The sequence below is a fragment of the Mugil cephalus genome, chromosome 9 (assembly GCF_022458985.1).
Source record: "Mugil cephalus isolate CIBA_MC_2020 chromosome 9, CIBA_Mcephalus_1.1, whole genome shotgun sequence".
In the NCBI taxonomy this organism is placed as follows: Eukaryota; Metazoa; Chordata; class Actinopteri; order Mugiliformes; family Mugilidae; genus Mugil; species Mugil cephalus.
This window is the reverse complement of record NC_061778.1, coordinates 4,336,055-4,359,804: the sequence shown is the minus strand read 5'-3', so window position 1 is coordinate 4,359,804 and position 23,750 is coordinate 4,336,055. Positions and strand designations below refer to the sequence as shown.

Genomic DNA, 23,750 nt, shown 5'->3' with positions numbered 1-23,750 from the left:
TGTGAGAGGATTACTGGAGCTAACGCAGGATTTTAAAGCGGAAATGATCAACCTTTCAGTCAGTGCAGGAGCTTCTCTTTATTCAATGAACACATTATATTCACCCATTCTCCCAGAAATTAAACCTGGAGCGAGTTTATATATATATATGTGTGTGTGTTTGTGTGTTAGAGCTGCACGATCATGGCCAAAATGATAATCACGATTATTTCGATCAATATCGCGATTATTAATCATGTTAGAGAAAACATCTGTATTTTTGTTGCGCTACTTTTAATCAAACGATATGTCAACAGATTTCAGTGCAAAATGAAACTTTAAATAAGAATAAATGCTTAATAATGTAAAAAAAAATATCCAAGAATTTAAAAAATGACCCACGGCTAACAGAATAAATATGCTATTACAGAGTGCAATCACAAAGTCCAAATCAATGGAAACAATTACAGCTTATCCAGAGAAGGTAGCCTGAGGCCTACAGGTTTCTGGAAAGAAACACAAGTCTATCAACATTTTCTTTCACCACGGCGCTCGTCATCTCCAACTGCTGCCGTAGCTTCTTCTCACGACACAATGACTCATTCTCATCAGTCCATCCAGTGACTTGAGGCTGCAAGGTGCGCTCGTTTGTTATTTAGGCAGCTTAATGAGGCTGTAATCAGGCATTAGGCCGTTGGTGGTCGGCTGTCTACTGGTTGAGATAGTCCTTGATTTTAAAGGTAAATATCACCGACAATCAGTGTACACTACAGGCCAAACGTTTGGAAGCAACTTCGAGTTTCTGTTCACAATGTCTTTCTTAGAAAACAGCTGTGAGTTCTGTGTATTTTGGGATGTATTTACTGCATGATCACACTTGACATGGACCATTTTTCTCAATTTACCTTTACACCTTTCCCTGTACATTAATGTTACCAGGACATTGCTGAATAAATGTCAGCAAAAGAAAAGAAGAAGGGCTTAGTTTTAGGGTTTCAAAGATTTGCAACTTCAGTGCAAAAGTTTTTTCTCCTCACCTTCCGATATTTGACAAAGTAGGCGCTGATGGGGCTCCCTCCATCTCGGCCCGCCCTCCACTCCAGGTCGTACATGTCGGGCTTGTGAGTCTGCGGCGGGCTGATGATGATCGGCGCCTCTGGGGTGGGGCGGTCGGCGCTTCTGTCGGCCGGCAGGTTGGACGCTTCGCTCTCGTCCTCGGTGAGGAAGCGATCGTGGCCCTCGTCGCTCTGAATGGGGTGGAGCGACGGCGAGGCCTCCGGCAGCACGCCGCTGGTGGAGCCCAGCGTCGGATCTGTCGGTGAGAAATGTAAGATCGTTAAATCACAGACGAGGGACATTTATTAATATGTTACACAGCCAACATCTGATTCCACACTTGTATTACCCGTCTAGCGTAACTGGACTTTACTTGCAGACTTAGAAAGTGCAATAAAAGCTGAAGGCCTCAATGTTGCTCAGTGAGCGGCTAACAGAGCGGCCATACAGCGCCGGAAAGTTTTTACATTCGGAAACAGCAATTTAATCGACATAAAATAACAAGAAGAACCTGGATCTCAGCAGCACTACATCTAATCACACTTTCATTAAATCTGCGCCGGAGCCGGAAAGGTCCACCTGGGCAAGTTATGCTGACACTGGTTTGGCCGAGTCCGAGTGGAATTTTTATTTTATTTTATTTTTTTTCCTCCTACATTTGCACATTTCCTCCAACCTCAACGAAAACCGGGGGGGCCGCTCTAGTTGGAGCCGCAGCGCTGAGGTCACGCAGCATCACGAGTGAGTATTAAGATCCAAACAAGCGAGTGAGGAGGTTAGCGCGGCGAGGCCTGCCACAGGGGCACGCTGCAGGGTCCTGGGTCCAGTTTCAGGCTGTTTTTGGTGTGTGCAGCACCGGTTCACTTTGTAAAACAAACAGGCCTGGAGCTGGTAACACTAGACCTGATCCCGGGACCGCGGCCAGCTGCCACACATTCCACACACCAACCATTAAAATACCGGAGAGAATCAGACCTCAGCACTCTCCTGCTCGTTCCCTCAGCTCAGCTCTCCACGGCTCTGACTCACAGCTCAACCACAGCCAGGGCTCCGACACACTGACACACCGGGGGGGTGGGGTGGGGGGGCAATTAAGGACACGGCAGCCTCACCGTGCTGATGGAGATGGGTGATACGTCATGAGTAAAAGCTACTACACCTGGACAGAGATGTGCTGCCAGGTCCTTTTGAGGGAAAAAGGTCAGTCCATTAGAGAGGAGAGCACCTGGGAGTAAAATCGCGAAGGATTACCAGCCTCATTTTGAGGACTTGTGGGTGCATTCGTCATGTGAAAATGGCGCCTTCAAGAGGGGATGGTTGCAGAATCAGCTTTATAGAGGGTATTCACATGACGTCACAGCAAGCTGGAGTCTCCATGGTTAGAAGTGACAGTTGAACATGGAGATTAGCAGCATTGGTTTGACTCTTAGGCTTTCATAGCGTCCAAACTGTAAAATTAGTTTAAAAAATTGAGCTGTTGTGCGATTGACTGAACCGACAGATTTAATGGAAGTAAATGGATCACTGCATTATGAAGAACAACTGGAATCGACTGGTGTTGTGGTTCGCATTTAGTGTCAGGTAATATTTATTAATGCCTATTCATACCTTAAGTTACTTCTTAAGTTACGTTGCGTTTTTTTGGCGTAGTTACGGTCGACAGTAACTATTTCAGTTCCAACAGTAAATAACAATAAACAGAATATTTTCTATGCCTCCTCCTTCTCAGTAAAGCTCTTAGCATTAGCATCCTTTATTTAGCCACATTTATCATAATGGAAATGACCTAAAACTAATTTAAACTAACTAAAACTGAGGCTAATCCACTTTTCCGAATCATACTGGTTTGTATAGATCATCGTCGAGTCTAATTATGCTTAATTTGATCTGATAATCCACGTTTTTCTATCTTAACTAATAAATTTCACCATGTTTTCGCCACTCAGGGGGCGTGGCCCCAGGCAGTAGTGACGTCAGTGCGTAACCTCTATTGGCCAAGTATATGTGCACACACATAAGGAATTTGACTCTGGTCACTTTGCTCAATGATACAAGACAAAGCACTTTAATAAGCATGAAAAAGTCTGGCACTGTGTAGGATGATGTGCAAGAGTTTCTCCCTGCTAAATTTAATAGTAGAGATACTTAATAAAAAGTAACAGAGAGCACAGTCCTGAGGCGACACTCAGGCGGCGCCATCTTGGAATCAATAAGCAGCAGCTTCAATGAATCAGTGAGCCATTTGGTCTGAAACAGAATCTGAGGCTTGTTTTACTATTGTTGCTGATTGGTTTTAGGTTAATCAACTGATGAAATAATGATTTCAGCCTGAGCCTTTCAGAGCAGGAAACAACGTGTGCTGATCTGAACGAGAGGAAATGGACAGAAGAAGAAAAAAAAACTCTACGCGTCTCTACTTGCAAGATGAAAGCGCCGCGTTGTCACGGTAACCAATACAACGGCACCAAACAGAAACTCGAGCGTATTTCAGATTGTTCTCCGTGATGAATTACCAGACCAGACGACACAGATCGATGAGGCTGTTTACTTCGAACCCAAAGGGCATTTCGATAAGCTCCAGCGCCTGGTACCACGGAGTGTTTACCTGCGCGCGGCGGCTCCGACTTATCAGCCTCATGTTCTGTTTTTGTGTATAAACGGCAGCGATAGATATTCATTCTTCTCCCCGTGGTTTGTGGAGGGTGGGCTGGGGGGGCAGGGGGGCAGGCGGGGGGGGACAAATGTTCTGCAGTGAACCCTCCTGATCCGGCTTGATTTGTACTCCCTATGTACCACATGCAACCGCATTAATCATCCTGCAGATAGAGGGGCGAGCTGAGGAATGGGGTCTGAGCTCAGAGAGCGGCCTGAGAGAGGAGAGGGGAGGCTTGGAGGAGGAGGAGGAGGAGGAGGAGGAAGGGGAGGAGGGGTTGTGATGTGTTAATAAATAAAAGGCAGTTGTGTATGATGTTGACAGCTGGGTGGTCTGGTCCTCGTCATAACCCTCCACGGCTACTCCTTACATTCCAGCGTCCGGGGGCTTATCCCCGACAGTGCGCACAAAGCTCACTCTCACGCTCAAGCTCAGTTCAAGGCTCAGGAGGAGGGCGGCCTTGGCCCGAGACTCCCCTACCAGCTCTCAGAGAAAACACACACATTCGCACTCACAAAGCGAGGACTCCCTGCAGATACTGTATGTGCAGACCCACAGAGATCCCATCTGTGGCGAGGAGCCTCCACTCTTTCCAACACTCGAGAGATTTCTGTTTTTTTTTTTTTTTTTTTTTTTCCACAGTTTACAGTGATGTGGCTTTTCTGGACTGACCCCCCCCACCACCACCATCTCCTTTTTGGTATCTGCAATCTGTTCAGCCTTCCAAGTCATGCATCCATAACACAAACTCATCCGGGAAGGAAAAGTCTGGAACAAAAAGTTTTTCTCTGTCTCCAAACCTTCATCTCACTTCTGACCTGCTAATAAGACAAAACACTAAGTGTGAAGATCTTCATTCACCATTTTCCAAAGCTTCACATGTTGAATTAAAGTTTGAATATTCCTTAGTCGCCCTGCCCAAAAATATTTTGACAATTTCTCACAATGTTTCCACTATTTTCCAACGATTTGCGTGTTAAACTAATATTAAAACATTCCTCTGTCATCTTGAGTCGTCCTGCCCAAAAAAATAAAAAATGTTTTCGGTACTTGTTTTCCGTCTGAAGAGAATGAATCACTCATCTGGTTTATTAAACGAGTAACCGCTGCACACGTACCCGACCGAGCCGTGAGAACCCCACGTGACTGCGCCGAGCCGATCCCGTTGTCCAGCAGGCACTGGTACACGCCCTCGTCCTGCGGCGTGACGTCCGAGACGAGCAGCGAGGAGCCGGAGATCTGGACGCGGCGCGACGGGACGACGGGCTCGGCGTTGAACAGCCAGGTGACGTTCGGCTGAGGGTTTCCTCTCGCCGCGCAGGTGAAAGTCGCGGAAGAGCCGGGGGACACGAGCTGGTCGCCCAGATCCTCGGGGACGGAGGCGGGTTCTGTGGACGAGAGGATGAACGTTAACCTCAACACGACCGTCTGCTGCCGACAAACTCCCTCCTCCTCTGGTCGTTTCCTACCGAGGACGTTCACGGTGTAGTTGGCGCTGATCAGAGTCCCCTCTTGAGTGTCAACGGCGCAGCTGTAACTCCCTTCATCGCCCGTCGTCAGCCCCGATAAAAACGCCAGGTTGTTGTGCCGTAGCTGGTGGGAAGGCCCCGGTTTGACCTCCTCGCCGTTCTTCAACCACTTGGCTGCGGCTGCAGGGGATCCTGACACCACACACTCCAACGTCAGCGGCTGGGACTTCTGCACCGTGACAGTCGTTGGGGCGGAGGGATAAACTATCCTCACTGACAAGGAGGGGTCTGAAGCTGAACATAAAACGAGCCATGAGTGGGTGTTAACAGAAAAAAACAAAACACATCTCAATCTACAAATTAAATGTCGCTCAGCTTACATTTGACGGATAATCTCGTGCCGTGTTTCTGGATGACGCTTTCCCCTGTGACCGGGTTGATCGCTCCACATTTATACACGCCCTGGTGCTGCGACGAAACGGAGACGATCTGGAGGTTCCCAGACGGAAGCACTAAATAGTCGTCTGAAAAGAGAAGGAGACAAAGATATTAGAAGCAGCCTTTCATCACGAGCGTGAACAAAAACAATGATCAAGGACAAACGGAGGAATTCTTTTGTCGAAATAATCGAACGCAAATGTTTGTTTTTGGAGAATGAGGCGGGAGACAAGCTCACATTATGTTCAATCATGTCACCAAATTCTACTCAAGCCCTGTAAAAGAATCTTATTCCACATTAACTGGCCCAGCCAGCTTGTTCCGACGCTTCGTTAAATCTTTACTGCACTGAGAGAAACGACTCATTTAAAAAAAAAAAAAAAGTCTTTTCTGGTTTCAGATCCAAATCGGATCGGATTCATTTAAATAAGATAATAGTAACATTCACTCTGGCTTATTTGATATTATATTTGGAAACTTGGGACTTCCTCTTTCGTATGTTTCCACATCAGAAATGCACAACGATCACCTCATGTTACAAGGCAACACTTGAATTCACTAGTTTCAAACATACCTGTTGACGCCTCCATCCACTCCCCTCGTACTCTGAGCCTGGGCAGAGCTGGAGGGACGCTGTGTGGTAGTGGACACTCTATGAGGACAGTGCTGCCTTCCTGCACTGACAACGGCCGCCGTCTGCCATCTTCATATTCTGATATTTCTGCAAAGGACGCACACACACACACACACAAAAAAAATAAATAAATAAAAATACAAGTTAGACTCACTTTCTGTGCAGAATCTCAAACATTCCTCATGGTTTGTGTTGGATCAGTGGGTTTGTTTATTGTTGCAGCGAGTGATTCAGTTCCAGATCAGCTTCTTAGCGTTTTTGGCCCCAGAAGGAATATAACACGCTACACACAGGAAAGCCCAAGGCTCATTAAGGATACCGGTCAAGAGGCATCTGGAAGGGTGCCCACACAAAACCTCCTACTGCTTCCTTCCCCTCCGCCACTCAGCAGCATGCAGCCGAGGCTAGGCGTTATTCTGAGTGTTCAACACTCGCAGAATGACCTTCCCTTTCTCAAGGCCACTTCCTCTCTTTCTTCAACGCTCGGCTTTGAAGTGAGCAGAAGCGTGCACCGAGGGGCAATTCTCTGCATCCGTACCTGCTATGGCCACACGAGCGTGGCGGCTGGCGACCGCCGGCCCGTGGTCTAAGCGTGCCACGCACTGATAAACGCCGACGTGGCTGGGCGTGAGGGAGGAGATGGTGAGGGAGCCCCCGCCGAGCTCCAAACCGGGCAGAGCGTCCCGGTCCAGGGGGAGGCCTCCGAAGCGCCAGGAAACCACCGCCGACGGAGGGCTAACCAGGCAGCGCAGGCGAGCCACGGAGCCTCGACTCTGGACCAGGGAGGTGGGCTCAGAGCGGAAGAAGGGATATTGAGCTGGAAAGGAGACAAACAGGTTCACAGCTTTGAGTCATTTATCATCATCGGCAGTCATTCAGGATGACTTCAGCCAGGATATGACTATTTCCTGAACAGTTCACAGTGTGGTCTGTTAAAAGATCACAAATCTGTGTTTTAAAGTTGCAATTATTAATTTTTAGAGCAGTAACCTAGTGCATAGGTCGTCAACAGAGGGTACTGCAATCATTTTTAAATATATACTGTATTTTTTTAATTTCCCCCCACAAATTTAAATTTCATTTAATACACAACAACTTGAATCCAACATATTTTAGCAAATGGAAAAACAAGACATTAAAAAATTGAATATTTGAACGTGCACTGCAAAAAAAAAAGGAATTTGTATCAAAGAAAAACAGTTCAGAGACAAGAACTTTGTGCTTATTTTAATAACTTTTTTTGTCAAGCAATAAAAGCTTAATCTATTGGCAGTTTTTTTCTTAATACAAGATGATTTGATTGAATATAAGAATATTTTGCTTCTTTCTAGTCTAGTGGTTTTTGCAGAGTGTGAATTATTTGAATAGCTTCATACTGAATGCAAAATGATAATAATACTGTATATTTATAAATAGCACTGGAATGAGTTTAATAAAGAACACATATAGTTTGGGGGTCCCTGACCTAGTGAATGTATGTAGAATATATTTTCTTTTCTGTGACAGCTTTAAAACCACAAACAAGAGAGTATTTTTGTGCTGTCTGCACCATAAACACACCTCTGTTTGTGGTTGAAACAAGAAGAGATATATATTTTTTTTTTTTACAAAAAAGGAAGCCGGAGGGCAACTTACATGAGCAGCTGATGAGCAGGGACTGGCTGAGACACAGCACAGTGGACAGGAGGACCCTCAGGCCACCGTCCATGGTGGACTCTGACCCCTGCCAGCGGCCGTGTTGCCCGGTGCGTACGCCCTCGTGTTTTCAGCAAACCTGCAACACACAGAAGAGAGGGAAAACGCATCAGCGCCGATTGGAAACGTGAGCAGAAGAGAAGTAAATAAACAAGACGGAGGAGGATTTCTGTGGTGGAACAAAAAAAAAAAAAAAAAAAAAAAAAAAATCAATTAGGCTCCAAATTAATCCCATGCGACAATCCTCCTAATCTTCACGACACATCCTCTTTACACACTCCTTGATCTCCACCTCCCACTCTCTCCTCTGACCCGTCTCCTCACCCACTTCTGTGTCTCTACAGAGGCAGGAATGTCCAGCCTCTCACCCACTGGGCCGCTCAGGTCTCCCGCTAATGGAGTAGCTGTGGAGAGACTGTCGCCCCACTCTTAATATCACTCTCTTGTCACACTGTGTTGCTTCCTCATAGGTTCAGTGTAGCCTGAAGTGCAGGCCAGACACACACGGGGAGACAAGAGAAGAGCCAAAGGGAGAGACAGAAAAGGAGTGGAGGGCACGTAATTAGGAGCATTCCTCTATCCTTTTCAAACCGACCCCCTCTGAACGCAGCACCTCCTCCTCCTTTTTTTTCTAAGAGTAATCCGGGCAAGCTTTGATCCCGGGTTCCTGGTTGGTAACCAGGGTCTGAGCCAGAGGCCGGAGGGACAATGGCCGCCCAGCTGTGATATTCACGCTGGCGCTTCGGTGGCTCGCAGACATTAGCGGAAGGGCCAAGCGAGGCTGAAGGGTGGGTCAAATTAAAAGCATGATGCCTCGGTGGGATCAGTGGAGCTGAACAGGTTTCTAACCTTCATTCTGAAAACTTAAACATTGTTTCGTCTGCTCCACAGTGGAGCAGGTCAGTGTGGTCAGCCTCCTCGAAGATGCTCCAAGTTTTGAGTGGAGCTGAAGTCGACATTTATTCTTCTTACTGGCTGGGCGGTACACCGCTTCATACAGAATACCGGTGACCTGTAATATACCAGCATACCGGTGTATCTGAGCGATCGGACGCTGCACCATGAGAAACTTTGAGTGTAGCGCTTCTTAACGCGAAAAAGGTCCGAAAAATAAAGTGGCAGAACAAGAAGAAACAGGTGCCGTGTCGGTTGTTTGGGTTTTTTAAGGGTGACCAGACGTCCATGATTTCTGGGGACAGTCCCTGTTTTGGATGACCTGTCCCCCGGCTAAAGCTGTCCCCAAACATGTCTCCAATTTTAGCTTGCACGCAGACTAGTTAATACGGTAGCTGGTCGTGCTGCTATTGACATCACAGACATAGCAGTTTAAATAAAACCGTAATTGTTCCCGTTTCTTCATTTCATCTTGATAACATTTACTTCTTATTTTTCTCTGAGCTTTAAATGTCCCCGGATTTACAGATCAGTACTAACATGAGGCTATGCAAACCTGTTTTACTACTAGTGTGGGATTATTCTACAATATTTCCTCATCATCACAGTAAAATAGTCCATCATTAGTCAGTCTACTGCATTAATTCGTCTCTGAACCAGTAGAAAATGTTGTGAACACGTGATTATGTATAAAAAAAACAATAAAAAGATACCATGATATACATTTCTGTAAACAGCTGATTCAAAAGTGGGCATCTGTAATCTGTAATCTGTAGTGTTCAATGTAACGAATATAAAGTTGACAGGAGAAAGTCTGTGCATTTGTAACCATTGCACACTAGTCATTTCAGTTCAGTGCACCACTCCCTAACTATTGGCTCCTTTAGTCAAACTTTTCATTATTCAGCCAGTTCAGTGACAAAGCCTGTGGTTACTTCAAACGTCAAAGCTGCCTCTCATCTTCTGCTTTCTCTCTTTTCTGAGACGTCCTGAGAAGAGGAAGAGAGAAGAAGCAGGAAATAATAAACTCTTCCAGCTCCCGGCTCACGCCCCCTCCTCACCCCGAGGTCAAAGGTCAGGGAAAAGCAGAGAGAGAGAGGATGGACCAGCGGGTGTCTGGTGGCCCTGGACCAGCCCCCGGGGGTCACCTCCAGCTCTTTCTGTTTCAATCACACACACACACACACACACGTTTCTGCACAAAACACATGTAGAAGTGCTTAAACGTGACAAGAAAAGCTGTGAGAACCGTTTCTGAGCGAACACAACTGAGCAGCAGTGTTTTCTAGGATTTATTAACATACTGCATTATGCATGTGGTGTTTGCCTTGCATCTCCAGTGTGAGTATGTGCATGCTCATTCAGGCAGATCAAACCCACATCTTGCAAGCTGGCGTTTCTCCATCCCACGAGTTGCAACAGGCCCTGCACACTGCCCCCATGTCATCAGTGGAAACTATCTTTCTCTCTGTGCCGGAATAATGATATATAATTACAATAATAACAACAGCGCTATAACAATGCACAGCCAAGCTCGGGTGTATTGGCACAAGGTAGGACGGGAAACCGGAGTCGACTCTGTGACTCCTCCCCTCCACATCGGCTGTTCTTTCTCCGACTGCAGCCTGTCGGGTCCTCCCAGCGGGCGTACCGGTGTGGCGCTGAAGTTCTGACTGGACGCCCTTGTGTAAACACACACACAGCTGCCTATCTGGCCCACGGATCTGGCGCAACGAGGAAACAGAGGGGCATCATTCCTGCTCCTTATCTGTTTGGCTTCCCACTGACATCCGCCACCATGAAGCCTCCTCAGTGGAGACAGACACTGTGAGGATATCTTTTATCCCCCCATCGGTGCCTCGTCCTGATGCTGGCAACACCGGCTGCATGGAAAGGCAAGTCCCGTTTCCTCCTGAGCAGACGCCCAGACAAAAGCTGGAGTGGCCCTTTGACAAAAGGGGAAGTCCCTGTCAAGTGAAGTCGGAGCAGCTTGGGAGCCATCTCTTCTGGTCCGGTGTTAATCTGCAGCCAGCCCACTCCCTCGAAAACTCCAGATTTTCCCTTTTAAGAGGGAAAAAAAAAAAAAGAACATTTCTTCCTCCCATCTCAAATCTGATCCGGAGTCGCCCTCTGTTTTTGCACTTATGCTGTAGATGCGCGGCCGTTCTCAAGGCCGTACCGCCGAGCCCACTATAAACCGAGTAGACGTGCTGCATTAAAAACAACTCCGCACAGTTGAAAGCTGATACACAGACACAGGGACAGTGTATGAAAATAAATGAGGTGGATGTCAGCGAGTTCAAGTGGAAAAGTTCCTGTCTTTTGGGGGGTTGTGGGGGTTGGCCCGTGTGTGTTTGGAAAATGTTTGACTGACACCTGGCTTAACAGTGTGAAGGCACAGAAAGCACATCGGTCTTCTTACTACCTCGGTTTTGTGTGTCGTTTGTACTTCTACCTGTCACGTCCCATTGTAGAGACAGAGTGTTGAGGGGCAGCACCTTTATTTATCCATCCGGGGGAGCGAGGCAAAACTCCGAAACAGGAATAGAACCATCTATAACCTTGTAAGACAAGAGGGATTCCTGGTGATGACACAAGAGAAAATAAACACCGTGACAGGCCGCCCTCAGGGAGGGGAAAAGGGATTCAAGCTCTGGGGCGGTTAGCACCTGCACTTCTTTTTTTGGCTTCCTTTCTACAGGAACTACTTAAAGCCCCATCTGCCCCCATGTAGGGCTGGCCCATATCCCTGTCATATTGGGTAAACAGGGACAAAAGCAACGCGGCGAAGCATCAAAAGACCTGGAGGGGCAGAGGAAGAACAGGTCACAACTGGTGCTGCCGCTGACTGAGCCGGTGAGGGGGCCTGGCCTCTCTGCTTCACAAGACTGCACAGCTGAATGAAAGCCAAGCGCAAACATCACGGAGCAGCTCTTACGACGCTAATATGACGACGGGAGGCGATCGCGGCTGCACTGGCAATCGATACCGGAGAGTGGAACGGATCCAATAAACCAAAAAAGAAAAAGAAAAAGGGGGGTTTATGTCCAAGGCCCGGAGCAGAGCTACTAATAGAGACGTGAAGGGTAAGAGTTCAGTCAAGTAAGTCTTTTCTGGTATGATGGTCTAATCTGACCTGTGCACTGAAGCTGATTCACATGCTATACCCCGAACCTGTCTGCACTCGTCCCACATCTCCCTGACAGAGGATCTGTAGCGCACACATTCCTCAGCTCCACAAAGACAGAGAGACGGACGCGCAGAAAAAAGACAAGAGAAGCACACACACACACACACACACACACACACACAGGCAAGAGAGAGATGGGAGATAAACTCAAAGCCGGATGATGAGAGGCAACGGGTTGAGGAAGGGGTGGCATAGTAGAAAACAGAAGCCCATCTGGTAGAGGAGTAAAAAGGGGAAGGGTGGGGGGGTATAAAGAGGTGAAACGCTCATCACAAGGTGAAAAGTTGCCAAGCACCAACTCCTTTCCCCTCTTTGTTTGGCTCAGAGATACAACCATACGGATAATAGCATCCACGCACCCAAAGCTGCCAAAACTGACGTGATGATTCAGCCCCGACTACATTCAGCTCCGCTCAGGAACCCGGGGGAAGAGCCTCCCCGATGGAAGAGGCTCTAAGGGACCATTATGGGCTTCTTCTATTGGTCTGGGTGAGTCCACAGAGGCAGCCCGGGGCCACAGAGAAAACTAATGAGTGGAAACACTGGGCCTCTGGTGCGGCCCAACTCTAGTGTGATTAAAGACTGAGAAGTTATTAAAAGTGGGACCGAATTAGACGGACGGGGAGTGAGCGAAAGAGCGACGCGATCTGCGACGAACCAAAGGAATTAGGAGGCTCCTCTTCATTCTGCACTGAGAGGGAACGAGTAAATAAGTTTCAAGGGGCGAAGCTGACACGTGACACAAAGCGACTTCCCTTCGTCTGAACACCAGATCCTGCAGAAAAGTTGGAGCAAGCCTCTCCAATAAATCACTTAAACTGAGTTTGACTGCGGAAGACAAATGAGATACATCCTCGAGGACGCGGCTCTTCTGAGACAGAGGCGTCTCTCATGCGTCTCATGGCAGACGGGAGCATCGGCCGGTCCGGGAGGTGCGGGGGGTGGGGGGGTGATGACGAGGCCACGCAGGTCCCAGAGCCCGCTGACGCCAGCCCCGGCTGCACTGCTCGTGGTGTGGGATCAGACCGGAGGAGGAATGAAAGGAGAGGCCCCCGGGGATCAGACAGTCACATCCCACAAAGCCCTGTTTACCAAGGACACACACCGCCCCCCGTCCCACAGCCCTCCCCACCACCTTTCCCCTCCACAACGCCTCCGTTCACCAAAAGCCCGACCCTCCCAAAGTGCCAGGGCCGGGACCTGGGAGACAGCGCTAATTCCACCCCGAGGCTTGTTGGCCGAGGACACAAACAGAGGAGAGCTGAGAGCCGAGAGAAAGGGAGGGGGGCAGGGGGGGGGCAGAAAGATGGAGACAGAGAGTGGGGACTGAATGGTACAGTATGTAAGACCCATCTTAATTGGCGATTGTTCCGCAATGTCTTGTTTTTCCTGGGAATCTGCGAGGGGGAGGGACAGGAGAGTGGGGAGGCACGGTTGTTTCCCAAGGTCCTGAACAGCGGGATTAACCGCGGGGGCGAAACTCAATAGCGACCTCGGACACTGGAAACAGATCCGCGGGTATCGCCACCATACAAGGCCACCTCGAGACCTTTTGCAAAGCGCATGTAACTAACAACCCGTCCCCATTGTCTGAGCTCTCTGGGCCCTTCCAGCTGATTTCACAGGCCTTTCAGCCCACGGGGGGGGTGGGGGGTGGAGGGGGGGACGTCTGCTCAGACGCAAAAAGGTAATTCTGATGGAAAGGAGGAATGCACAAGAAGGCCTTCTTGCCCGCAGGGTGTGTTATAACACTGATCTCCAACATGTGCCAAGAGTCTGATTCATCACAGCGAGCGAGGAGGGGAGCCGGGATTGAACAGCCGTGGCACCGGGGGCCGGAGGCCACAGATTCACATTCCTCGCCATCAGTCTTGATTAGAGAGATGATGGGAAAACGCGTTAACGCAAGGGGAGGGGAGGGAAAATGATCGAGTTTTTGCCGAACGTCTTGAAAACGTCTGCGTTCTGCGGATGAGTCGGGATACTATCAGCGTGTTTGAACGCTGTTGTGTGGGCTGTGAACTATGGGCATACAGTGATCCGATCCAGCTGCCCCCCCTCCCCTCTCCTCCCCCTCCCACACCCGTTCTCCCCTCCGTCTCTCCTCCCTCCCCGACTCCCCTGGATTCCATCACTGCCTGCGTCTCTACGGCAACAAGCAGCAAAGACGCAGACAACAGTTTCTGTTCAGTCTCCTCCTGATAGGTCCCTGGCTGCCAACCAAAAGTACTTTCAAGCTAAAACATACATTAAATAATGTAATTTCAAACATGCGCTACAAAAACAAAATGACAGGGTGTCCAAATAGATACTAACAAGAAACTCTGTTTTACAAAGTCACTATTTCAAAGCAAACAGGGATAACACTGCGCTGCCTTCGGGGTGTTTGCCTCCTCTTTGTTTGCCACTTGAGAGGCGTGAGAAAGAAAGCGCACACGGAGTATTTTCATTTTTCAGAGTGATAAATTGACTCTGTAAGTATAATAGAATGATGGCCGTACGTTCGTAAGGGGAGGATTTATGAGACAGAAAGCCTTGCTCGCGAAAACCTGAACTCCGCAGCCAGCTGGCAGAACAAAAACAAACACATGTAAAAGGGTTAAAATATAATTAGTCTCCTCCACCGATTCCACAAATCTCTTACAAAAACCCAAACAAACAAACCGGCTCCCTTATACGTACAAGTCTGAGGACCCAAAGATAAATACACAGTCTCAGACGGAGTGTGTAAATGCTTTATTTAGTTTGTCTAAATGTTTATCCGTCTCTCCTTGTAACACTCCTCGCTTGTTGTGCGGCGATCGAAACGAACGCGGAGCAAACTCGCGGCGATACATCAACACAGACACCGTCTGAGTTTCCACTTCTGGCTCCGGTTCAAACTGTATTAAAAAACCTCTCCAAAATGTTTAGGGTCCCGGCTGCTTATTGCCGGAGGTGAGAAGAGCTTTTTCGGCGGGTGACGTAGCGCCGCGAGGAGCGCCAAGAGAAACACGACCTCGTGACAACACCAAAACACAGCGGAAAAATAGAGAAACCATGCGCGCGCCAACTCGCTCCGCTCTTTGTCTACGTTTCGTGTGTGCGCCTGCTACTGTGCGAGAGCGCCGCAAGGACATGACAGTAATTTATTTCGCTTGATTAAAGTCGCTCAAACCAGGGATGTGTTCCCATCCATCACGGGGCGGAACTACACCCCGCATTATGCCCGAGTATCAGCCTCCATCTTAAAAACATTCCCAGAACAATGTGGAAGGCTGGAGCGACCCTGGGTTCTATCCCTCCGACTCGCATTCCTCCGCTCACTTTGAATATCTATTATAAATAGTGGGTTTCATCGCTCCCTGAGGGCCCACATGTTGCAGAAGGGGAGGCCCAAAATGGCACCCGTAACCACAGGCCCGGAGGCAGGCGAGCAGCAGTACCCACACTGCCTCACACTCTGATCTGGGAGAAAAACAGCCCTTCAAACAAGAAGCCTGTTTGTCAGCTGAAGGGGAGTGCCAGCCACTAGTTTTGCCTTAATATAGTCCTGCAGATCCTCGCGCTGGCTTTTCAACAGCGCGCACATTCTGGTTCGCAGAAAACCCATGTCAGATGTGACTTATTGGTTCAGCATTGGAAATAGAAAGCTGCGGTCGCTCGCAGTTTCAAGAAGGAAAAAAAAGGCCAACTCTCCGGGCCCGAGCCGAGGTGACGGACCCGGGCGGTCAAATTTAGTCGGGTCAGTTACAGGAAGGGGAAAAAAGACATGAATCTCGCAAACAGGAAGAAGCTGAGGATGCAAAAAAAAAAAAAAAAATCCCTTCGCAAGTCAGCAAGGGTCCAGTTCACAAGTTCACTCCCAGAAATCTTCCCCCGGAGCTGAGGAATCATTAGGAAAACTGCGCTGCAGAACAATGGAGCTCATCGTGCGTTTTTTTCTCCGCAATCATGAGGAAATTACGGGCGCAGAGTATCGGGTGTAACGCCACGTCGAAACCCTGCCCAGGGACTTTTTGTTCTTCGTCACACATGTGGCACTCTGCATCACGTTAAGGACACATACGCCGCTGCTGCTGCTGCTGCTGCTGCACGAGCCAGAAGACACTCCCTCAAATGATTATGAGCCCATAAATAAAAGGCACCAAACTTCAAACCATAAGGCTAAAAAAGACTCTCAGTGTGCTTCCTCCGGCTCGGGGACCAATAAAGAATTTTGCAGCCTGTCGTAATCTTTTGGTCTTTTTTATCAAGCCCTTCGGCTACACATTAAGTTCTGACCTGAAATATATTGTTCCTACAGCAAAAAAACTGCTCTTGACCATCCGCACTTGAAACATCTTCATTATCTGCAGCCGCCCGGACGGCGTGTTCCTCCTCAAAGCCCCGCGTGTGTGGTATTGGTTTACATTCCCTTATCATATTGAGAACATATATATTTAGCCGAGGCCTGTATTTCCATAACACTAACAGCAGGCGAAGCATCATCGGAGAAGAAGCAGACCTCCTCGCCCCCTGCCTATCTCCAGCCTGCGTAGCTTCATCCCGCTGCATTTCAGTGGCTGGCTGGAACATCTGTTTCTACTGCTCCAAAAACTATTTGTTTGTCTTAACAATTACGCCCCGATGTTTCTCATTTCTTTACTCAAATCTCTCCAAAGTCATTATCCAGTTTCAGGTCCTTCAAGGTTCTGAATTTTAAGAAACCCAACCCGGGCGTCTGTTGAAAGCTGGTGTACACACTGGGCTACAGTCGGCCTCACCTTTGACATATCAGGAGAGCTGCACCGGAGGAAGCACGCAGCTTATCTGAAGCCTGCTTGCGTAGCTCAGCGAGCTGTTTGGATCATCTGTCAGAAGAAATGAGGAGGAGGAGGAGGTGGAGGAGGAGGGGTGGGGGGTCCCCACTGACAGAAATATGTGTTGCGTAGCTAAAATAATGACAGTGTGAGCTCCGAGCAGATAAGAGGTTCTAATAAAGACAACTTCACATAAACACGAGCGACACCTTCGGCTACCGCGTTTTTTCTTCCCGTCACGGCTACTTCAACATTTACCCAATTCCTCTCCCAGTTTGTCCCTGGAATAAATTTAGGGAGGGAAGTCGAAAGGGAGGAACGTGAAGTCTTTTTTTTTGTTAGCGCTTGCAGCTGCAGGGTGCACTCACCAACCCAGCAGTCGCAAGAACTCAAACCCTTTCTCCCGACCTGCCCATCTTTCCCAGCGACCCACCGCTCATGGCTGCTGGGTGTTGTCAATCAGCACCCCCTGGATCCTCGAGCATGGGGGCTCGTTGGCACGCCGCCCGAAACTCCCCTCTGTCCATCTAACGGGGGCCGAGGTCTGAGCCCAACCCTGACGAATGGGAGCTGAAGCTCGCGGAGTAAAAGGCCAGCATTAGAAAATGGGAAAAACTCCGCAGTATGACTCAATCCCTGAGCAATGGGAGGAAAAGGAGGGCCGCGTGTCAAGAGTTCAAAACAAGCCAGGTTTTTACTTTGGGAATAGTTCCTAGGGAGGGTCAAATGTCAACCATAAAGCCGTCCTCTAAATTCTGCTTTATTGTAGCAGGACACTGAAACAGATTAGCAATCAGAGATCTAGAAAGCGACTTCACTCCAGCCGTCCAAAACGCTGGGACGGCGACGAACAACTGTTCGAGATGTCGATTTTTTTTTTTTTTTTATGAGTCTCAAAACATTTTTTCTCAGCCAAAAGTTGATCCTCGGTGCAATGATACAGCAGATCGGAGTGTGAAACCAAATAAACAAGCCAACCACGTTGTGATTTCAGGATTTAAAATCACTTCCATTCGCTCTAGAGCCAGGGCTGAGGTTTTTTAGCTGTCTGGCCTCAGACCTGAAAAGAAAATGGGAGACTGTGGGAGGTGCCAAAAATATCCTTTAGACACACCCTCACCCACCATGCTCACCTCAGACAGACATCCATCCACTTATCCATCACTGAAAATCTTTAGCAGCTGAAGCTAAGACTTATTTACATCTGCTGATCATTGTTAGACTTTCTCCCAAAGCCCAAAATAACAGACAAACACGGATTTTTATGACTTAAACTGTCTGCAAATAAACCGACTGACTAATTAAAAAAAAAAGATGACCTCACTTCCTGTTTTACCTTAAATAAAACCTGGGTTTTAACTCAGCTGCTACTCTCCAACCATCGTCAGCCGGCGTGCATGCGGCTGTGCGACTTTAACGCTGCATCAGAAAAATCAAGAGAGCCATTATGAGCGCAGGGCCTGGTATCATTACACATGCTTACATTCAAATTGCCCACTTAACATAGTTCTCCTACAGCAACATGTGTTTATCATTAACGAGCAGCCTAATGGCCAGAACATTATTCAAACTCTACTTAATGGCATACTTGTACTTTGTTCGGGTCGGCCTGATAAGAGCCGGGCCACTAATGGTTTATTAATTTCCCTAGGAACACAGTGAGAAAACAAATGGGGATAAAAAAAAAAAGATACTGAGGCTCTGTCTTTGTCTGAGTCAATCACACTCCCAACTGTGGGGAAAAACAACAAGGTCATTTCTCACATGCTAAAAATACAGCTCGAACACCGGCAGCTAATGGTTGTGTAGCTGCAGAGTGACATTTTTAGTATTAAATAATTAAAAAAAAAAGACAACTGCGGACAGAAAAATGTGTTTCTGACTCTTAAAACATGTCTGTAAATATTCAAATCAATGCACAGAGAGAAAACCAGCACTGAGGAGGATTGACCAGGTCAGGACCACGTCTTAAGAAACGTACTGAAGGAAATGTTAGAGTCAATTATGTTAAAATGAGGCAAGCTGAAGGAAAGTGGCCAATGTGAAAGTAAATTACAACTTAGTATGTGTGTATATATATATATATATATATAAAAAGTCCTGGATCAGATTCAGAATCAAAACCCGAGGAAGGATTTCTCATTTAAAGTGGACGCCATCGTCCGAGCCCGAGCACAAAAGGGGCGAATCTCCGTCTCTGTCAAAAGCTCGCCCGATATTGGGAAGCACTGAAAGGATCTGAAAGCCATCGGAAGTGTCTTCTTGTTCCCCGCCGACGCAACAATGCACGAGCAACTGTTTGAACTTGAAGGTGTTTTATCTGAGGGCAGCCATGTGTGTCCCACTGACTGGATGTCATGCATTCAAGAGGGATTCAAGACTTTGTTCTCGATAACTTTTAAGTGTGCAATTTTCTGAGAGTCACCCGTATGTAACAAAAGTCGCTGTGAAGCTCTGGCGATAAGGGCGAGCAGCAGGAAGAGGAAATTACATGACAGGGGGAAAAGTCACTTTTACTCCATCGCCTTTTACTTTTGCACATAACGGAATAACAGCTGAAAACCTCTAGATTTTTACAACATGTATGCATATGGCATTCATATTAGCGTGTTGTTTGATGCAGTTTCAGTAATAAAGATCAAAACAAAGGCTTGCATTTAAAGGAAGACATTTTTCATTTTTAAAAATTTATTAAAAATCCAACGTAAGTCGCTTGTTAAACAGACACTGAGTAAAGTTATTGAAATGCAAGGTGTGAGTAGAGCTAGTTTGCGAACGCACTAATCTTTAAGTAAGCTGGGGCTTTTTGGACGTTTTTCAAAATAGTCCTCACATCACAAAGATTAGAAGAGTAAGACAGCAAGTGGAGATGTTGGTTTAAGCAGAGAGGAACAAAGTGCAGACTGTTTGATGATCTCTCATTTCCAGCGTCTCTCAAAGACGACCCTTCGCCTCCAGTGCTTTCACGCTTTGTGCAGCCGTTTAATCATATTCCTGCTCTGTAAACACCGACACCTTCGTCCCGAGCAGGAAGGTGCAGTTGCGGCTCTGCGCGCTGATTTGTGCACTTGCCAGATTTCGGAGCAACACTAACATCGATTTACCAAACCAGCATTTATGACACCCTCTGGGGATTTCTCTAAAACAATAAAGCCTCTCTGTCTGTGGAGAGAGAGGGAGAGAGAGAGAGGGAGAGGGAGAGAAAAAAAAAACTTCAAATATTAGTGTAAGCCACCATGTTTCTGCTCAGTGGTAACTGTGGCTGAAGGCTGTGGCTGTAAAATAAAAATATAGGACAAAGCCGCGTCTCATTTTCACCTTTTTAAATAATGTGACACCTGTGCCATGGGAGGGATATATATACACACACACACAGACATTTCTAAAAATGTTCTTTCATCTTTCAGAGTAGAAATGCAGCCTGCAGGCCATCTGTTTGCAGCGGGGATGTGGAGTAATGTGTAGCCGCCCTCCGGAGCTGTTTACTGAACAAATATTAAGGCTTTTCTTGTGCTCCATTCAGCTCTGAGACAACAGAGCGGAGCTGTGTCAGAATATTAATGTGAATGCTTCGGGGCGGAGAACAGTTTCACAGAGTAATAACGCTGCTGCAAAGACTTTCCATTCAGACCACATATTTAATTGTAGCAAAGCCTAAAGTTGAACAAGTCCAGACATAATGTCATGATCTGACACTTAATGCAAACCAGTCTAGAAAACAGTTAAACTAATGATCAGTGTTGTCATTGTGTGGAGCAGCCAATAAAAGTGTTTAAAGTCAGTGGAAAGTGTTGTGTACCTCTCTCCACTGTGGATCTACTATAACGTGGACCCCTTGATTCGTGGATACCGACACTCAGGACCAGGCTCCGTCCTCAGACTCGGCTCCTTCTGAGCCTCGGAGCCGCTGAGCTCCTCGGCACAAAGTTGGGAAATCTCCTCCGCGCTCGAGAAACGAACGGACACACCGGAGCTTCTTTCAAACGCCACCTTTCTTTTGTTATTTCCAGAGGAGCTCAGCTGGCCTGGTGCGCACACCGAAGCCTTAGCCCCCCCCCTCCTCAAAAAAAAAAAAAAAAAAAAAATCCCCGCAGCCAGCCAGCCAGGCTGCCAGCCCGGGGCTCCCCTCCCTGCTGCCTGCTCTGCCTGCCTGCCTGCTCTGCCTGCCTCCCCTCCGTGCCCTCCTTACCTCTCCGTGCAGGAGCGCAAAGGCTGCGAGTCGTCGGCTGAATCAGCAGCAAAACGCATTCTTCTGGTGGCAAATCCGTACGGGGCCCTCCATTAGAAACGGGCTCAAAGTGCGAGACGACGGGAGGAACATGAAAACAGCCGGAGGTTGGAAGAAGGGGGAAGAGTTTTCAGACCCGAAGAGGAGCGCAAGCTTTCGGGGCCAAGGTGCGACAACTCCCCCCGGTCTAAACTCGAGCCGTGGTGCTGGAGAGTTTTCTCTTGGGAAGTTTGGATAAAGGTCCCGGCTCGGTGCGCTCTCTCTGTCTCTTTCTGCGCCTCTGTAGCGACCCGTTATTGTAACTTTCTCCAGCTCTCCGTCTCCGTCTCTACCGCTGCCTCTTCCACACACGCATCTTTGAAGCCAGTGTCGAATTGCTCAGCAAATCATGGCAGCGGCAAGGCTGGTCGTCAAACCAGGAATGTCCCAGCCCCACAGCTCAATACAGCTCCTGGAGAGGGGAGGGAGGAAGGGAGAGAGGGAGGGAGGGAAGGAGGGAGGGAGCAGGGGGGTGTTACCCATATAGACTGTGCATTAACAAGTTTTACAATCTAACGAGAAAATAACTTCCTCCTTCCTCCTCTGCGCACACGCGTGATTCAGCAGCCACTCACCTGAACGCGTTTAATTAATGATCATCGTTTAATGGGGCAAAATCAGTTATTTTCAATTCATTTTTACATTATTGAATCTAAAAATGCTACATTATGCTTTAGAAATATATATATAAATAAATATTTAAAACCCAACTAATCCCAGATATTGATGATTTGCAGAACAGGCCAAAAGGTTGGATGCAACATCACATTTTTACATTCACTGGTAAAACTTTGCATCAAAATAAACATTATTATATAAAGAGTAACTTATCCAAAGATATTTTTTACTATAATTATCATGTATTTGAGTTTTTTTTTCCTTCATAGTAACCTCCTCTGGCTTTAACATATATGAGGGGCTTTCCTTCCACATGAAATATTTGTCTGCAGACTCTCAAAAGACAAAGAGTTAAAGTGAATAATGCAAAAATGTGATTTGTTTTTTTTTTTACTTTTGCACTAAAGTTGTCTTCTCGACCTTAAAACTGAGCCCTTCTTTTCTTTTGCTGACATTTATTCAGCAATGGTCTGGTAACATTAATGTACACCTGAAGGTAAATGGAGGAAAATGGCGCAAATTAATAAAATCAAAGTCTGATCATGTAGTAAATACATCCCAAAGTACATTAGAACTCACAGCTGTTTTCTAAGAAAGGGATTGTGAACAGAAACTTGAAGTTGGCCTGTAGTGAACATGATGGCCACTACCTCCAAAGAAATAACAAAGGCTGTAGCTGATATGTTTTTTACTGATCTTACATAGGCTTTTAAACTAAATAATATCCTACTTATTATATTTCCAGAAACAGTAACTAGCACAACGTTGATAACAGCACAAAAACAAAATTTAGATAATTGTTTCATCAGCCTCAGTACTTGAAGGTATAAAGGTTTTTTCAGCTCTCACTGAGGCCACTGGATGGAATCAAAGTTACGAGGGCGGGGGCTGTTTGAACAGCTAATAGCTGTGGCTCATTTCTGGCACCGAACCTGTTGGATGGATGGCCTCACCGACGGTTGGCTGCAGCCGTTTCCTCATGGCTGGGTGAGACGCCTCCTCGGAGGGGAGAGCCAGGGGAGAGGCGGAGGGTGAAACAGTCATCTGTTGTGCGTATGGGCACGAGTAAACAGCATAATCATCTTTAGTAATTATGTGTTCCAGCGCTGTCTTGGTGCGACGGCGGCGGGGCCCACCCTGCTTCAGACAGCAGGTGCAGCTCACCATCTGACAGCTGACTCTGACGGAAGGTGTGATCCCCGTCCTCCTCCCAAGGCCGGGTCGACCCGGCGAAGGCCCTCAGACGGTCACGGCCAAAACCAACAAACGAGCACATCTCTGGCACAGCGGGAGAGGGAAAACAACGCGGAGGAGACGGCGAAGAGGTGGAAAACGATGAAGGGAGGAGGCCACAGCTCTGTTTTCTCTCAGAGGGAGTTTTTTTTTTTATTCGTAGGAGAGTTTAAACCACGTATTCTATTCTATATTCTCTTTAGGTTTTTTGATAAGCACTTAGGAATAAATCTTTGCTCAGTGTAAAATCCTCTCATCAGAGCAGCTTTGTATCTTTGCATTACACTTGCTGCACAATTTAAATGGTTAAAAACATTTTTTAATTATTTACTATTAGTGGAGGAGGAGATGTACCAGGAAAAAGTGATTTATCTGATCTCCTTCGGTTACTTTGTCATTACTGCTCTGAGAACTATACTTTTTCAACTCTAAACTCTCTAGGTTTGTTTCATTAGACAGTGTTAGCCATCTTTTTTTTGTCTCTTTCCTCTTCCTTCAGGCAGGTATTCAGCCCCCCCCCCCCCCTCTCAGGGTCAGGAGCTGGTTGGAGATGGAGACGGAGGATTCGGGGAGGGGGGGGGCGGTGGTGGGCCGAGGTGATTGGACACAGTCGCATGTGAAAGGCCAGAGAGCGGCGAGTCCACAGGGAGCAGGGTCCACACACAAAGGGCCGCGGAGGGGCTCGGTGGGGGCGGGAGGAGGTGGGGGGGGGCAGCAGCCGGGCAAGAGAGGCCACGCTGGGAACCAAAGCTGACAGCACAGACACTTCTCATCCACCGAGGGTTCGGCTGTCTCTGGACCCCTGGGGTACGCGCTCACTTATCTGCGCCGAGGTGCCAGCTC

At 47.6% G+C, this 23,750-nt stretch overlaps 1 protein-coding gene across 1 annotated transcript in view; it reads right to left on the bottom strand.

Moving 5' to 3' along the window:
* The window catches only part of cdon (cell adhesion associated, oncogene regulated), a 34,343-nt gene extending 12,895 nt beyond the window's left edge, over positions 1-21,448 (bottom strand). Inside the window, exons 1-8 of the mRNA XM_047594515.1 lie at positions 20,979-21,448; positions 7,865-8,003; positions 6,768-7,046; positions 6,170-6,316; positions 5,538-5,681; positions 5,158-5,451; positions 4,807-5,076; positions 1,017-1,291 (exon numbers count right to left, since the gene is read on the bottom strand). Coding sequence (XP_047450471.1) covers positions 1,017-1,291; positions 4,807-5,076; positions 5,158-5,451; positions 5,538-5,681; positions 6,170-6,316; positions 6,768-7,046; positions 7,865-7,937 — 1,482 coding nt within the window. The 5' untranslated portion in view covers positions 7,938-8,003; positions 20,979-21,448. The remainder of the gene's footprint in view (positions 1-1,016; positions 1,292-4,806; positions 5,077-5,157; positions 5,452-5,537; positions 5,682-6,169; positions 6,317-6,767; positions 7,047-7,864; positions 8,004-20,978) is intronic.
* Between the last annotated feature and the right edge of the window lie 2,302 nt (positions 21,449-23,750).